A 14,869-nucleotide genomic window follows, 5' to 3' on the forward strand; every position below is an offset into this window, starting at 1 on the left:
GGCCAACGAGACTCCGTGCGGCAATGGAGTTTCCGCGGAGTCGGAAGCCATTCGTATTGGAGAATGGGCGCAATGGGACATGTTCATGTACAACAGGCTTTGGCGTGGACGGCACGCAGGCAGTAAAGCATTCGGCGCGAGCAAGGCGATGGCTCGGAGCACAGATTGCGATGCACATATACCATGAGGATTTCCGTGTCGGACGCGGAATGAAGCCCAGCTTTAACAATCGAAGATTCTTTGGGCAATCCCAGCTCTAGACCTGGTCATCACAGTACGTTGCGGAACAAACGTTTGGGGGACACGGCACACGGTCTTCCCCTACTAAGCGCACTACCAGATCATGCAAGTCAGAGGGAATGTGAGTACGCATTGTGATGGCAATCATTCTGAGCAGCATTATGCTCTGTCGTTGCGCGCATATGTACACGGAATGGCGCTGCTGTGCGCGAAATGGAGAAATCCTCTTCTGCCGGCTTCTGTGCCTGGTCTTGGTACCGAACTCCGTTATCCTCCGCTATGCAAATCAAATAGGTATCATGGGGTCATCAAATCATGCCTTCTCCTGTCGTCTCCGATCGATCTTCCGTGGTAACGTCCATGGAACGGCACATATGACCTAAGAGCATGTCAGCTAGAGATCATGATTCACGTAGTCGACAGTACCCACCTCGCCTTCACTGTAGGCCCAGAAATATACAATAATCGCAATGAAGTAATATAGCGCTGGATTCGTCGCTTGATAGAGTAGAAGACTACTCAGACTCGCCAGCGGGAGCCACATAAGTCGGACCTCCATAGATTGGTGGATCGCCGTTCCAGCGACGAATTTGAGCGGCCATTCGTAGGCTAAAGTTATGATTCCCACGACGAGATTGATGGTTTGCAGTATAGGTATCGGCTTGACGGCATGATCAAAGTTTTTCGTCAAGAAGTCGAAGAAGAATTTCGGCCAGAAGAAGCCTTCTATTGCAGCGGCAATCTGGTCTGCGATGTTCATTAGCATGCGCGAAGAACTGGCATTGCGAGATTGGTCGAGCGTACAGATTGCGGCCGTCAAGCAGATGAGACGAGCCCAATGGTTCTTGATCAGCTTGCCCATGATGAGCTGCGACCGGTCTCACACTCTGCTAGCACTGAATGCTATCGTCTCGATCTGCGAGCTGGCATGGTCTGGGTAGCGTGAGACAAAAGAGGTCGAGCTGGGTGGCGAGGATGCGCGAGGAGTTGTCCTAAAATGGGGTGATAGTAGATCGCTCCCGAACGTAAGGCTTACAGCATGCGGAGCAAGCAGAGAAGAAGTCTATGCGAGCCGCAGCGAAGTGTATATGCAGAGTGATATCGGATCGAAAGGAATACGGAAATCTAGGCTGCCGAGCACCTACCAAAGAAGCGATCAAGACGCGGACACCACACGATTTTGCTTGGAGGCTTGAATGGGCTGACTCGTCACAGGACGGACAGGACAGGACAGCCACGAAGCTGGAAGCGCTTCTGGCGCGATGCGTGGCAGATGCGGTGGGCATTGCATATTTCTGGTGCTGTAAGCGCCGAATGAAGTCGTCTTGTAGCTCTCATGGAAGATAATTGGCTGAGAGAGAAAGCGGAGCGGCTTGTCGCTGCCGAGGCTTCGACTTGGCTTCTGGTGGGCGTACTTCGCTGCGGTGGTTATATTTACTCGTGTGCTGCGTCTCGTGATCCCGATATAGGCCAGCAGTTGACATAGCATGGGAACCAAGTGAAGTCGTCGAGATGCGCTGCAAGCATGCGGCACAGCAAACAACTTCTGGACGGAAATCGTCCAGAAAGCCAGTGGTTCAGCTCACCAATGAGCGTGAGGTTGAATGCCAAGTGCACTCGCTAGCGTGGGCGGTTAGAGATGCAGGTGCAGGGCTGCCGAAGCGCCCCGTCGTGCTGTGCGTGCTGCAGGCACACGCCGTGAACTTTGCACCACGCCCACTCGCCCTCACAACCTGCAGCAATCGCATTGTGAGAGGCTGGAATCGCTGTTGGGCTAACCGATGGCGGCCCACGAGCACACGGCCGCCCGGCTGTCCTGCTGCACCGTGTGATCGGTATCGGCCAGGCCTGCTTCCAGAAGGTTGGTCTCGTCTTTTCATTCATCTTGACTGTTCGTAGGTATGCTGTCTTAACAGGAGTGAGGGCTGCTCAATTACTCTACCGACTGTGCCTTTGAGCCTCTAGCTGCTCACCAGGACACGCAGCTTGCAGCAGACTCTGTGCAAAGGGGAGCGTGGCGGTAGAAGTCGAGACCATTAGGACCTGGCCGCATTCTGGTATCGAAGCAGATTCTCTCATAGCAACTGGAACACGACTATCCAAGCACACACGGTCCGAATAATAGCACGACCACCGATATGGCTGTACCGAAGAGAAAATCATGGCTGGCGTCCCAGTTCACGCCACGGAAGCTCATATTCTACACGCTCTTCCACGGGATACATATCGCCATCTTCATCATCGGATGGTGGAAACAGGTCACTGATCAGAGACTGGCGCCACTCAACACGCTGCAATTCAGTGTCTGGTTCTCGCGAGGAGCTGGCCTGTGTCTATCAGTCGATACGATGCTCATCGTCTTGCCGATGTGTCGCAACATCCTGAAGGTTGTCCGGCCGAAGATACGCTGGCTTCCGCTAGATGAGAGTCAGTGGTTCCATCGCCAAGTGGCATACAGCCTCCTGCTGTGGACGATCGTACACGTTGCGTCCCACTACGTCAACTTCTTCAACGTGGAGAGGAGCCAAATTCGAAAAGAGGCTGCCCTGGAGATCCACTATCATCAGGCTGGAGGCATCACAGGCCATGTCATGCTCTTGTGCATGCTGTTGATGTACACCACAGCGCATGCCAAGATTCGTCAGCAAAGCTTCGAGACCTTCTGGTACACGCATCATCTGTTCATCCCATTCCTGCTTGGAATGTACACACATGCTACCGGCTGCTTCGTGCGAGATTCTGTCGAACCACACTCGCCCTTCGCAGGCAAGAACTTCTGGGGACACTGCATCGGCTACCAAGGTTGGCGCTGGGAGCTGGTTGGCGGCGGCATCTATCTTTGTGAGCGCGTGTACCGCGAATTGAGGTCTCGTCGCCAGACTGAGATCATCAAGGTCGTCCGCCACCCCTATGATGCTGTTGAGATACAGTTTCGAAAGCCAAGCATGCGATACAAAGCAGGACAATGGCTGTTCATCAATGTGCCGTCAGTCTCGAAGCATCAGTGGCACCCCTTCACAATCACTTCATGCCCATTCGATCCATATGTCAGCATTCATGTTCGTCAAGTTGGTGATTTCACTCGATCTCTGGCGAACGCGCTGGGAGCTGGACCGGAGCAGCAAGCACTGTACGACGATCTGGATCCCATGGGCATGTACGAGGTAGCACTCAACAATGGCCAAGAGATGCCACGTTTGCGAATTGACGGGCCTTATGGAGCGCCAGCAGAGGATGTCTTCGAAAATGAAATCGCAGTTCTGATTGGCACTGGGATCGGCGTTACACCTTGGGCCGCAATCTTGAAGAACATCTGGCATATGCGACTTTCACCGAACCCACCGAAGCGTTTGCGAAGAGTTGAATTCATCTGGGTCTGCAGGGACACGACATCATTTGAATGGTTCCAAGCTCTACTTCAATCTCTGGAAATGCAGAGCAGCAACATGTCTGGTGGGGAGGCTGGTGGACAACAGGAATTCCTGCGTATCCATACCTATCTGACACAGCGCATGGACGTCGATACAGCCCAAAATATTGTCCTCAACAGTGTTGGCACCGACAAAGACCCACTTACCGAGTTGTCGAGTCGCACCAACTTCGGCAGACCAGATTTCAACAGGCTCTTCGTGGCAATGAGGGAAGGAATTATGAACCAGAAATATCTCGCGGGAATCCAAGATCGTAAAGGAAAGGCTGAGGTGGGAGTCTACTTCTGTGGGCCCAATGTCGCTGCAAGAGATATCAAGAAGGCCTGCAAACAAGCGACGGTTCCCGGTGTGAAGTTCAAGTTCTGGAAAGAGCATTTCTGAGAGAGACTTTGCATTCCATCGATCTCGTGTTGGGCCATGGGCCCTTGAACATGTTCTTGCTCTGCTACTCGATATTTGTCGACTCTGCCGACATTTGCAGCTCTGGCACTGTGCGAGCAGCTGGAAAGAAGCTCAAATGTTTCCCGTCCGGATTTGCCAAGCGGGACTCCATTCACCAGGTGTGCCAAGCACTTAACCTTTTTGTCGTACCTTCTGGCGACGCTCCTCGCACCAACTGTCCGACAAGCCAGCATGCGGCACAAAACGAGATGGTTCGTACAGTTGCGCGCGAGAGCCCCGATCATCGAGTCTCCACTAACATACGCTGTAGGCCAGTTCCAAAGGCTTTCGGCCCTTTCAGAAGCTGCCGAGAAGCCAGCGCGCTGCATCGTACCAAGTCGTCTTACCGGCTGGTCAACGCAAAGCAGAACAGAAACCTCGTGAAAGCAGAGATCTGCGGCAGCAGGTCAATGCGATCCAGATTTTCCTGGATGGCGAAATGATATACAATGTCATACCCTCTAAGATCCAGCCGCGCCACATCAAGGACGATGGCACTCTGGCAAAGAATACACTGAGTATCTGGGACTGGGGTAGTCACATGCTTGATAGACTACACGAGATGTTTTTGGTCTCTACCTGGCGCACCGATGGGGTCTCGCATGTCGTTCAGCGACTCGAGGAGGTAGTTGAGAAGCGGGTGCCAAAGAACGCACGTGCGAGCCAAGGCGTTTACAACAGTATGTTTTGTACCCTGTCATTGAGCGAAGAGTATTTAACGTTACGCAGTCGATCAACCTCCGTTCATGACCGCCGACGACGTCTGGGAGGTCACGAAGCACTTCCAGAAAGCCTGGCACAAGCCGCACCAGACACCCAGCTCCGTTGCCAACCGGGTTCCCACGACTCCGAAGCACTCCACTACTGTTCAGCTCCCATACAGAGCAAACATGAACAGAGTGCGCGAAGGCAGAGTCCAAAAACCAACCGCTAGCAACCAGGAGCGTCGTGGCCGCGAGTCGTCCGCAAGCCTGGTTCGGAAGCAGCAGCGAAAGAAGAGCGGCAAGGATCGATTCAAGGACACGATTCCTTTGCGCACAGGCTAGAGGGATGGACCAGGCGATACACTGTTGAACGGTCAACCCATATGCACGATTGGGCAGCTGCTTGCACGAGACCGTTTGTCAGTATCGAATGGTAGCACATGGCAGACCATCGATGCTGGCCACACCAGTCAGACCATCATGTGATTACGCAGCAGGGCCGCGAAGCATCCAGAAATGTCTAGACTAATGCACTAATGCGAGCAATTTCGAATGAGACCAAAAGAGCGTTTCACTCGGTCTACTTGCGCCGTTCTCACAGTATAATCGACTAATGCTCCCGTATGTCTGTCACTCGAAGAAGCCGGTGCGTCGTACATCTACTGCATTGATCTCTTGACCAATGCTAATGGGCCTATTCAAGCCTCGAATTCGCCTTCACTTTCGCACCGTAGCAGCAGACCATCGTTAGCGACTGATTCCCCTGTCACTGACAGTTGACACGTTGGCGGGCGTCAGAACTCGCAACGCATGTCTGTCGGTCCCGTCTCCTTCTCCAGCATTACTGGCTTTGTGACCATTATGCAAAGGAGCCATCTGGCTGCGTCGAAGTTCTTTCATACGCTCGATCTTGTCGCGTGTTCCCTCCTCCGCCCCTTCCTCTAGATCAAAGCCATCCTCCGTTGGTTCGACGCTTCCTCCGTTCGCGGTATATTGTTGTTTCGAGAAATTCTCAATGACAATATCGATCTCGCTCGTCAGGAGCTCGCGCACGTAGTGAAGAGGATGCGTCTTGTGCTTCTGTCGCAGCTTAACCTGCTTGGCAAGCTCCTTGAGTACTGCTTCGTGTCCACAGGTCGTGTTGCTTGCTAGAAGGGTGAGCTTCTGGCTGAATTTTCGAGTCCATTGCTTCGGATGCAGCCTTCTTCGGTCATGATATTGAGAGATGGCGACTCGACTGCCGTTTGGATTGCATTTTCGCGGTGCGAGTTCTGCCGGGAGTGCTTTCGTGATCGTGCAGCCCCAATGTTCCATCACCGTTGCACACAAGTCGACATAGTGCTTTCTGTTCCCTGAGCGACCAGCAGTGGGTACTTTGTTGTCCATCTTGCATTCGTCTTCGAGTCCGGTCTTGAGAACGGTGGTGTTCAAAAGAGCAAGAGTCCGCGGAGACTTGCCTGGGTTAAGGGGCTCCGTGCCAAGAATCAGGTGAAAGCCACAGATGAGCTTATCTATTGCAAATACAAGCAAAGCTGCCAACCAATTCACGAGAATCAGAAGTTGCTTCTGTAGCTCAAGCGTTACGGCGCGCATCACGAATACGACGAACCACCTGTTTCATTGCTTCCGATGGAGGATCATGGTTGGCAAGCATTTATTAGTGACTCTATTCGATTCAGTCAGATCATGTGTCAAACAACTGAATTGAGAAAAAAGGCTACTCAACCCATAACACTTATTCATCGCTCGAACCTCGACGGTTCGACGATGTGTCATGTGGTTCGGAGCCTTTCTTCGGGCCACCCTTGAGGTGGCCCGAAGTTTTTGTTCCCCCTTTCGAGCTCGTGCTTGAACGATCCCATTTTTTTTCTTCACCTATTTGGCGCCAACACTCCCTGATATGTAGCCCACGTTTGTGATCATCATCTTGCCTAAATCGAGGCGGACTCGATCACTGATTCCTGCGGCACCGACCTTTTTGCGTCGGTAATGGAAACCGGACATGTATGAGTTGGCACAACTTGTTTTACATGATTCGTTCGGCTGCAATATAACTTGATCGAGCTATAAGGATGTTTATTGCGTGGATCTATCTTGAGCATGCTTCGCGGAGTTCGTTTGATGGGCTTCAGTACATCAACGCGATATAATGTTGAGACTTACATGGGGGGTTTTTTTCTGATCCATTGAGACCTGCGGTCGCAATGAGCCCTTGTTTCCATCCTTCTCCAGGCTATCTTCGCTGCGTTGTAGAGGTGAATAGGGGGTTCGATCCAGTGATTCCATGCATGAAGTCAACCAGGCCCCACTTTTCCGGCCCTTCTTTCCCCTCAACATACCAGTTGTCTTGACCCGTAACGCTTCGTCGGCGCTCCAATTCCAGGACTCCTGTAACCACTGAGATGCCGAATCTGGCGACGCCCTTTGGCACAGTCTTACCGATGCCACCATTCCGAACATCAGGAGACAGAGGGGCCTCACAAGCTGCTGACAGGCAAGCCGATTCAGACTCGAACTCAAGTACAGCGCTGACACTCAACAGAACCGCACAAAATCAAACCAGTGCAAATGCCGACGATGATCACGCAGTGGCTACGCGTAAAGCGAAAGCGGAGATTCAGGCCTTGAGTCGCGAAGCTCGCAAGTGCAAGCGTCGCCTTGCGAAGGCACATGCGCGACTCGAGAAGCTCAAGCCAAAGGACAGACACGAACGCGTGAACGCCTGGCTAGAAGCAAGCACTGGCGGTGATGGCAAACTCGTTCAGGAAGCTCGTCCTTCTTTCGACCAGGATGGCTTCCCAATTCCCAACCAGCAGTGGCGAAAGGTGGAAGAGACGGGAGGGGCGAATAGCCAGGATACCAAGAAGTATGACAGCGTCGCTGGGAAACGTGTTCCTTTGATCCAGACGGCCTTCATGCGGGCTAGAGACTTTCGGAGGCAACAGGAAAAGAGATCGAAGCGCGAGCAGAACATGACTTCCGCTTCCAGTGACCGCAAGCGTAAGCGCGAGCCTTCTAGTGTCGACTTGGGTTCTGCCGGCCGGTAAGAAGGCAGATGTTGACAAGAGAGAGACAAAACTGCGCCATCCCTTCACCTGGCTTTGGAGAGATGGTGTTCGACAAAGGAGGGCCACCTTTCGCTTCCGAGAACAAATACAGACACTGTTCGTCAGTCACTCGAGACCAGAGAATCCGGAAGACATAAAACTTATGCAAGCTTGCGTGAATGTCGCTTCGAATCTGTTCACGAGCGGTGCGATGCATGCCGTCTTCTGGCGCGTAGGAACTTTTCTTGGCGTCCGTGAACCACTGACCAGGTATCGCAAAGTATGGCCTATAATGATGGACCCATATCGTTGACGGACGGTACTTGTGTCTCGAAGTGGTTTATGCACAGTCGTCTGACACGGAGCCACGCGCACAAGTAGGGCAGCCTCTTTTTGCCCGGAGTTACGTACGACGTTCATAAATGTCGTAGCAGCAGGTATCCATGTCTCTGACCGGTCTGTGCGGTGCGATCTTCCGCGTTCCAAAGCACGAGAGCGGAGAAGGGCCTTTCTCTCGAGAGGTAGGCATGTTTCCTAGTGATTGTCTTAGCACGAAGTACTTATGTCTCAGATGCGTTGGTGCTATTCCTTGGGCACCTGGGCTGTGGCAGTAAGCAGGGAGGCCTTTTCTTTTCCAGAGTCGTGTGCCGCGCAGCGAACATCTCCTGAAGGTTGATTGCCACTGATAGACAGCACGTTGAGGCTATGGAAGCTGCTTGAGCGGGAGCCGCTTGAGCGTGCTTGAGCACGAGAGACAGTCCGGATGCCCTGCACGCTACTGCAGCGACAGAGACTGCACTGCCTCTTGTCACAGTCCCGAACGGAGTCGTCCCGCAGAGATCTGCGCAAGAATGCAATGTATCACCACATGTAGCAGATGCCATTCTGATATTCTCTGGTCCTTCCTCCGGCGACTCAAGTAGATCTCTGCTCCGAAGCTTGATGAAGAGGCATGATCGTGCTAGAGCGGACTATCTGAGGCAAGAGACTTGTACCCTATGACAACGGATTGTGGAGCAGGCAGCTTCCAGAGAAGATTCAGTCCTGACTGCTCCGGTCCCAGCTATTTGGAGGCTCCTGAAGTGTGATGCATTTGATTGTTTCGCTACGTGGGTATCGATTGACTGTAACTTATGACTTTCTACCGGCAGCCTTCTGTTCCGCTGTAAGCACGGATGTAATGAGATCGACATGAATACATACGATATAGCAATCCTTCAGAGCTAGAAACTCCTTTGCACACATATCTTTTTTGACATTCTGGTAGTTGGCCGCCACGCATTTGCCGTACACTGCTCCCTGGTCTTCGTTAGTATCTGGTCGATGGGACAAGCCTTGATGGCATCAATACTTCTGGTGAGCACTTGGCCGCAGCCTCTGCAAATTTTTCGATCGGCCGTGTCCTCCCAGGCATCGTGGAGCTTTGGTGTTGCGAGAACTCAAGAGAGCGACTGGAGTGAGGTCGAATGTCGTCAGGAATGTGGACCCCGTCGGCAGCTTTCCGATTGGTCATGCGCTGCGCTCGCAAGAACCACAACAAAGCGCGCGTAACTCGAGCGACGGGCGCGTGTGAAATGCGACTCTCGCCCTCGCTGCGACACGCGCACATTTCTCAACTTCGACAGCTCATACATCGCATGTCATAGTGCTTGTGCAGCTTCCGCGACCACGCCCGAGCCTCAATGATTAGCCGCACCCGATGACCAGAACGTACTCCAAGCGCGTGCGCCGGAAACTCGTAGGCCAAGTCGTCGATGAATGGTTACCCTCATGACCGCGAGCTGCCCGAGCTGAGCAACGACCGTAAGCTTACGACGCGTCGCAATCACACACTGCTGGCTAACGACACGTACAGAAATCGAGACACTCTACCAAATATGCCTATCCGCTACGAAATCTGCCAGTCCTCCCATCAAAGCGCTCTTCACCGAATATGATGCCTATGTTGAAGATCAAGGACTCGACCCAGGCCACGAGAATGCGCTCTTTCGCTGGGTCTGCACCATTGGTGACAGTACGCGACAGCAGCAGAAGGCAGGGCAAAAGGCTGATCTGGTACGCGGGCTGAGGAGTGTGCTTGCCGCCCAAGGAATTGAAACTGTGCTTGATGACGAGGAAGAGGACGAGACGCGATCTTTACGTGTCTCATACACGCCGCCCAAGAAGAGAGAGTCAAAGCCAGGAAGGCGTGTCTCTTTTGGCGATGCGCAAGTCGAGGAGACATGGTTGAGTGAGCACACTGAATCGCTTCGCCCGCTCCCAGATTCGGTGCAGAATGGATTGCTGAGTCAACCGCCGCGCAGAGGTAGAGATCTGCTGAACGCACAAAGAGCACGTTCGACAAGCAGCTCCCATATCTACAGATCTCAAGACCCAGCATCGAAGCAATATCAGGAAGGGCCACCACTATCGAATCGGCACTCGGACTTTGAGGAACAGAAGAATCCGACACTGGTCTTTGAAGTCTCGCAAACGCAATTGGAACAAAATGCGGAGGCCTTCTACGCCACGAGCGAATGGCGCTCAGCAAGACGAATGCTTCACTTGTGGCATGATACAGCACTGGAGCAACGAAGTCAACGTGCCCAGGCTTGGGCTTTTGCTGTGAATCACGATCGGCGAAAGCTACTCAAGGAGTCCTTCGACACCCTTTTTGGTGCATTTCAAGAACGTCGCATCGAGCGACAACGTGCGCTTGAAGCTCAGCGTTGGGAAGAGGAGCAGCAAGCTCGTGAACGAGAGCGTGAAGCTGAACTCGTGCGCAAGTTGCAGGAGTATAGGCGACAGCGTGATGAACAGTACATTTGGAAAGCCTTCAGTAATTGGTATGAGTCGCTGCAGTACCAGCGGCGATGTCGTGAAGTTGCTAAAGAACGCATACTCAAGATCCGGTACTTTGCCAAGTGGCGCCGGCTGACGATTGACAACGCGACAAAAGCGCGCAGCATACTGTGCAGGAAGTACTTGAACCTTTGGCAGACCCAGACAATAAGGCGTGCTCTGGTCGCCGAGCAGGCCGAGGCGCATTACGAAGAGACCTTGACGAGACGCTGTTTGCAGCGCTGGTTCTGGGACTTCTGCGCTCGTCGTGTGGAGGGCTGGCGCGAGCAAAGATTACAGCAGAGGACTTTCGGCCACTGGCTCGCAGAATTACAACGCCACCGGACACAACAGGATCAGGCTCAAGAATTCCGCAGTAGAAAGCTCCTCGGTTCAACACTGCACATTCTCGCACGAAGGAAAGACGATTTGCAGCTGGCTTTTCAGACTGCCGAAAGGTTGTCTCAGCGAAGTCTGACCACGCGCTGCTTCAAAGCCATCGTGCTGCGCGCGAGGCTCACCCCTCGAGAGGTGACTTTGACAACGAAAGTGAACCTCGATTTGAAACGCAAGGCATTCAAGACATGGCACTTGCACTTGACGCTGATACAGCAAGCCATCGAGAAGGATCGCAAGCGCATTTTACAATCCGCATGGACCAATTGGAATGATGCTCTGCGTTGCAAAGCCCTTGCCCAGCGTATTGACGAGCGGGTGTTGCTCGAGAGCCTCTACAAGTGGGTACTGCAGAGCCGAATGAAATCCTTCCAACGGGCTCGAGATGAGAGATTAGTGCGGCGGACGCTCGATGGCTGGACTTCTGCGGTGCGCGACAAAACTGCCAGTCTATCACGAAGCAAGCACAGCTTTGAGGAAAATCAACGATGGAGACTCTTGCGTTTCGGCATGACCAGCCTCAACAGAGCGCTCCGGCAACGAGAGGACGGAGAGCGTGCAGCAGTTGAATTCGCGAATAGCCGAGCATTGCCAAATGTCCTGGAGACATGGAAAGAACGCACTGAACGCGCCCGCATGCTCGCCAAGTGGGCTACTGATGCACGCTTCTACGTCCTCACTACACAAGCTCTCAAGCTATGGCGCGACAAGACAGAGGAACACAAACACATACGGCGTCGAGATGCATACGCTCAAATCCGATCAAGGATCAAACTCAGGCTGGTCAGTCAATGCTTCGATCGTCTCCGCCTGAAGAGCAATGAGATACGAACTATGAACGACGCCGCTGGCCAGAGATCGCGGGTACGCCTCTACGCAATTGGCACGGATGCTTTTGATAAGATCCGAGAGAAGACAGCACATTATGGAGAGCTTGCTATTGCGGCCGAAGCCATGGATCGTCAAAAGCTCCTTGGCTCTGCTCTATCTGCTCTGGTGAACGAGCACATCGACCTGCAAGCATTGGATGAGCAAGCCAACCTCTTCCGACAAGAGACCGATCTTGCACTTCTCGCTAGCGCTCTGAAACGCATCCAATGGGCGACATTCACAGCCTCTCGCCGTGGCGAAAGCGCTGATGCACTTTGGGCTCGTAATCGTGACCAACACATCAAGCATATGCTGCGCCATTGGGCGGCGCAAGCCAAGGCGCGCAAGACTGCACTAAACACACAGCAAGAGGCTGGTGACAGTCCTAGTCTGCGACCTGCCAGCCGCGTGGCCGCGAGATCTGCTGAACGACCAAGCTTTCCCAGCTCGCCTCCCACTGCGACGCCCGGCTACATGCGTACGCCTTCAAGGTCAAGGAGGACCGGCCGTCTTAAGCCTCTGCCGACTCCAGCGCACTTCACGCCCTTTGCTTTCGATCAGTCATACCTCGTGACCACACCAGCTCCCCCAGCGGGCGTCGAATCACGAACAGCAGTGGACGAAGCTGAGACGACAGATGTCTTTGAAGGCTTCACTCCTCAGGTTACGCCATTTGCTCGGAAGCTGAGAGCAGGCGGGCTCGGGGCGACACCATCACGAGCACCGCCAAGTGCTCTTAGAAGCAGTGTCTTCGGCAGATCGATGGGTCCCGGTGGAACCGCAAAGAGTGTGCGTTTTGCCAGCTCAAGTCGCTTTTCCGGTAGACTGCAGAGGCTCAGTAGCACCGGCGAAAATTCGTAGCAAGAGCAGGTAATAAATGAATCCAATCGATGAGAACACCAGTCCACCGTCGTAGCGCGACGTTCACTTCTGCGATATGAAGCCACTTGAAATGCAGATCCTGCTTGCTGCAGTCTCACCGGTAATCTAGCATAGGTCCGTGTTAGCCAAGCGCGTGAGTGGCTTGCATGACACACACCGGCTGTGCAACATCAAATGCCCTGGAACTGGACATTGTGCCGTGCGCTGCAGAAACAACAGGATGCCCTCCAAGATGAACGATACGGGTGCGTGCAGGAACGCACGTCGCTCGTTACCAGACAAGACACATGTCGCGAACCAGAGTCCTTCTCAAGATCCCGCGTGTCTGCATTCGACTGTTTTGCGAGACTTCCTGATGCAGAAATCGGCTCATGATCTCAATGCACACAGTGCAAACGGTCATGCTGTTTGCTAGACGCCTCATCATCATGCCTGCAACCTCGCTTTCGACCACGCCACACGAGGACGGAGACCAAGTGCAGGCGACCGTCGCTGGAAACACACCCAGCATGTCCACATGGCGCCACGATACGAAAGCATCCTTGCATCGCTCTGGCCTCTCACTGAACCGCAGACTCGCGATCCTCGTGATAGTACCACTTTGTCTGCTCTCCCTTTTTGCGATCTTCGGCATCGTTCTTTATGCTTCGAGGAGACGACAATCGAGCAGACACAGCATCAGGGGCAGGCACGAACGCGTTGCCGAACCATACCGCGATGACTACACTGAGCCTGATGAATCGCCATCTGCTTCGCCGAATCAGTATCGAGATTTCATTGCAGCCGGACTTGAGGAGCATCACCATACGCCTACGAAGCGGTCAGACGATGCATTGTCGATGATCACAGAGATACCAACGAATTCCGTCAGGACCTCAGTGGGGAGCGATCGAGAAACAGATTTGCATACGCTACAATCGCAACGCTTGCCATCTTCAATAAGCTCGCGCTCGCAGACACTAGATGCGCTGGAGAGTACCAGCGACGATGACCTTCACGGCAATCTCAGTGGACTTGACGAGGACCCATTCGTCGATCGTGCCGCCATTTCTGGAGCTGGTCACAACCAAGAAGTTTCCGAGCCAGTGTCTCCGCTGTGCCAGCCTTTGCACAATAGGCCGAGAATCAATACAGCAGCAAGCTCGGTAAGCAACACGCCTGCAACTTCGGGGTCTTCGCAGGCTCCCGTCACTGCGATCAACACTGGTGGGAAGAATGGAGCCAATATGAACAGCATTGAGCAAGGAGAAGGAAGTACCACACCTGGAGACTTGCTGTCTACGGAGAATGTAGAACGAATACCTGCAATCGATACTCGCCAGAGTCAAGATACGGCAGAGCGAGGAAGAGGTAGACTGCGTTCCGACACAATCAACACTGCCCGTAGCAGCAGCGTCAGTACGCGACAGTCGAGACTTCGAGCTGCGGATATAGCGCGCTCTCCAGGATCAAGAGGCGACATGAGTAATAGCAGAAGTCCGCAGGCTGAGACATCAGCCTCGATAGACGACTTCACGGGAGCTTTTCGTCCACGGAGCAGCAATCATCATCCCCCACCGCCGCCATTATTGGACCGGAGCTCGTGGCTGGGAGAACGAAGACGACAGGATGGGGAAGTCGCCGAGCCGACATCGCCGTTGTTGTCGCCAGAGATGTCCAAGACGCACGAAGAATCCTCAATTGACGGGAAATAAGTTCTGTGGCTGGCTCAGAGACAAAAAAGTGACGGGCAAGTCTAGGGACCTATCTCCATCGAAACAGATTATACCTAATCATTCACGCTCCCGCCTTCTCCTTTCCTCCCTTCTCGCCACACCCACCTTCTTCATACCCCAAGCACCCACATCGGAGCATGTCACGAGCAGTACGAACAACAACGACCCACGGCTACACTTACTCCCGACACCGTGCTACTACCCCTCTTGTGCAACCTGTCGTGCAACGTCTGGTCATTGAAGCTGAAACACTTGCACTTACTTGTCCAAAGCTCATGGTAAGCGAGCAAATAAGCGTGGAAAGCAGGTCTTTTGTGCAATGG

The 14,869-nt window shown here is 53.4% G+C and overlaps 7 protein-coding genes across 7 annotated transcripts; 5 read left to right on the forward strand and 2 right to left on the reverse strand.

The window, feature by feature from the left end:
- Positions 1–553: 553 nt before the first annotated feature.
- CKM354_000566200 (uncharacterized protein) lies at positions 554–1,102 on the reverse strand (the record flags this gene model as incomplete). The annotated part of the gene is made up of 3 exons (XM_044800941.1): positions 554–619; positions 671–987; positions 1,045–1,102. The coding sequence occupies 3 exons, from the start codon at positions 1,100–1,102 to the stop codon at positions 554–556; spliced, it is 441 nt and encodes a 146-aa protein (XP_044656876.1).
- A 1,276-nt stretch (positions 1,103–2,378) lies between these two features.
- CKM354_000566300 (uncharacterized protein) lies at positions 2,379–4,052 on the forward strand (the record flags this gene model as incomplete). The annotated part of the gene is made up of 1 exon (XM_044800942.1): positions 2,379–4,052. One exon carries the CDS (start codon positions 2,379–2,381, stop codon positions 4,050–4,052), a length of 1,674 nt encoding a protein of 557 aa, XP_044656877.1.
- Positions 4,053–4,102: 50 nt separating this feature from the next.
- Positions 4,103–5,158, forward strand: CKM354_000566400 (uncharacterized protein; the record flags this gene model as incomplete). The annotated part of the gene is made up of 3 exons (XM_044800943.1): positions 4,103–4,324; positions 4,384–4,792; positions 4,842–5,158. 3 exons carry the CDS (start codon positions 4,103–4,105, stop codon positions 5,156–5,158), a joined length of 948 nt encoding a protein of 315 aa, XP_044656878.1.
- Positions 5,159–5,563: 405 nt separating this feature from the next.
- Positions 5,564–6,202, reverse strand: CKM354_000566500 (uncharacterized protein; the record flags this gene model as incomplete). The annotated part of the gene is made up of 1 exon (XM_044800944.1): positions 5,564–6,202. One exon carries the CDS (start codon positions 6,200–6,202, stop codon positions 5,564–5,566), a length of 639 nt encoding a protein of 212 aa, XP_044656879.1.
- A 1,016-nt stretch (positions 6,203–7,218) lies between these two features.
- Positions 7,219–7,863, forward strand: CKM354_000566600 (uncharacterized protein; the record flags this gene model as incomplete). The annotated part of the gene is made up of 2 exons (XM_044800945.1): positions 7,219–7,310; positions 7,359–7,863. The coding sequence occupies 2 exons, from the start codon at positions 7,219–7,221 to the stop codon at positions 7,861–7,863; spliced, it is 597 nt and encodes a 198-aa protein (XP_044656880.1).
- Positions 7,864–9,617: 1,754 nt separating this feature from the next.
- Positions 9,618–12,810, forward strand: CKM354_000566700 (uncharacterized protein; the record flags this gene model as incomplete). The annotated part of the gene is made up of 2 exons (XM_044800946.1): positions 9,618–9,666; positions 9,719–12,810. The coding sequence occupies 2 exons, from the start codon at positions 9,618–9,620 to the stop codon at positions 12,808–12,810; spliced, it is 3,141 nt and encodes a 1,046-aa protein (XP_044656881.1).
- A 449-nt stretch (positions 12,811–13,259) lies between these two features.
- On the forward strand, positions 13,260–14,525 carry CKM354_000566800 (uncharacterized protein; the record flags this gene model as incomplete). The annotated part of the gene is made up of 1 exon (XM_044800947.1): positions 13,260–14,525. The coding sequence occupies one exon, from the start codon at positions 13,260–13,262 to the stop codon at positions 14,523–14,525; it is 1,266 nt and encodes a 421-aa protein (XP_044656882.1).
- Positions 14,526–14,869: the final 344 nt, after the last annotated feature.

The sequence above is a fragment of the Cercospora kikuchii genome, assembly GCF_019650295.1.
Source record: "Cercospora kikuchii DNA, contig_00003, whole genome shotgun sequence".
In the NCBI taxonomy this organism is placed as follows: Eukaryota; Fungi; Ascomycota; class Dothideomycetes; order Mycosphaerellales; family Mycosphaerellaceae; genus Cercospora; species Cercospora kikuchii.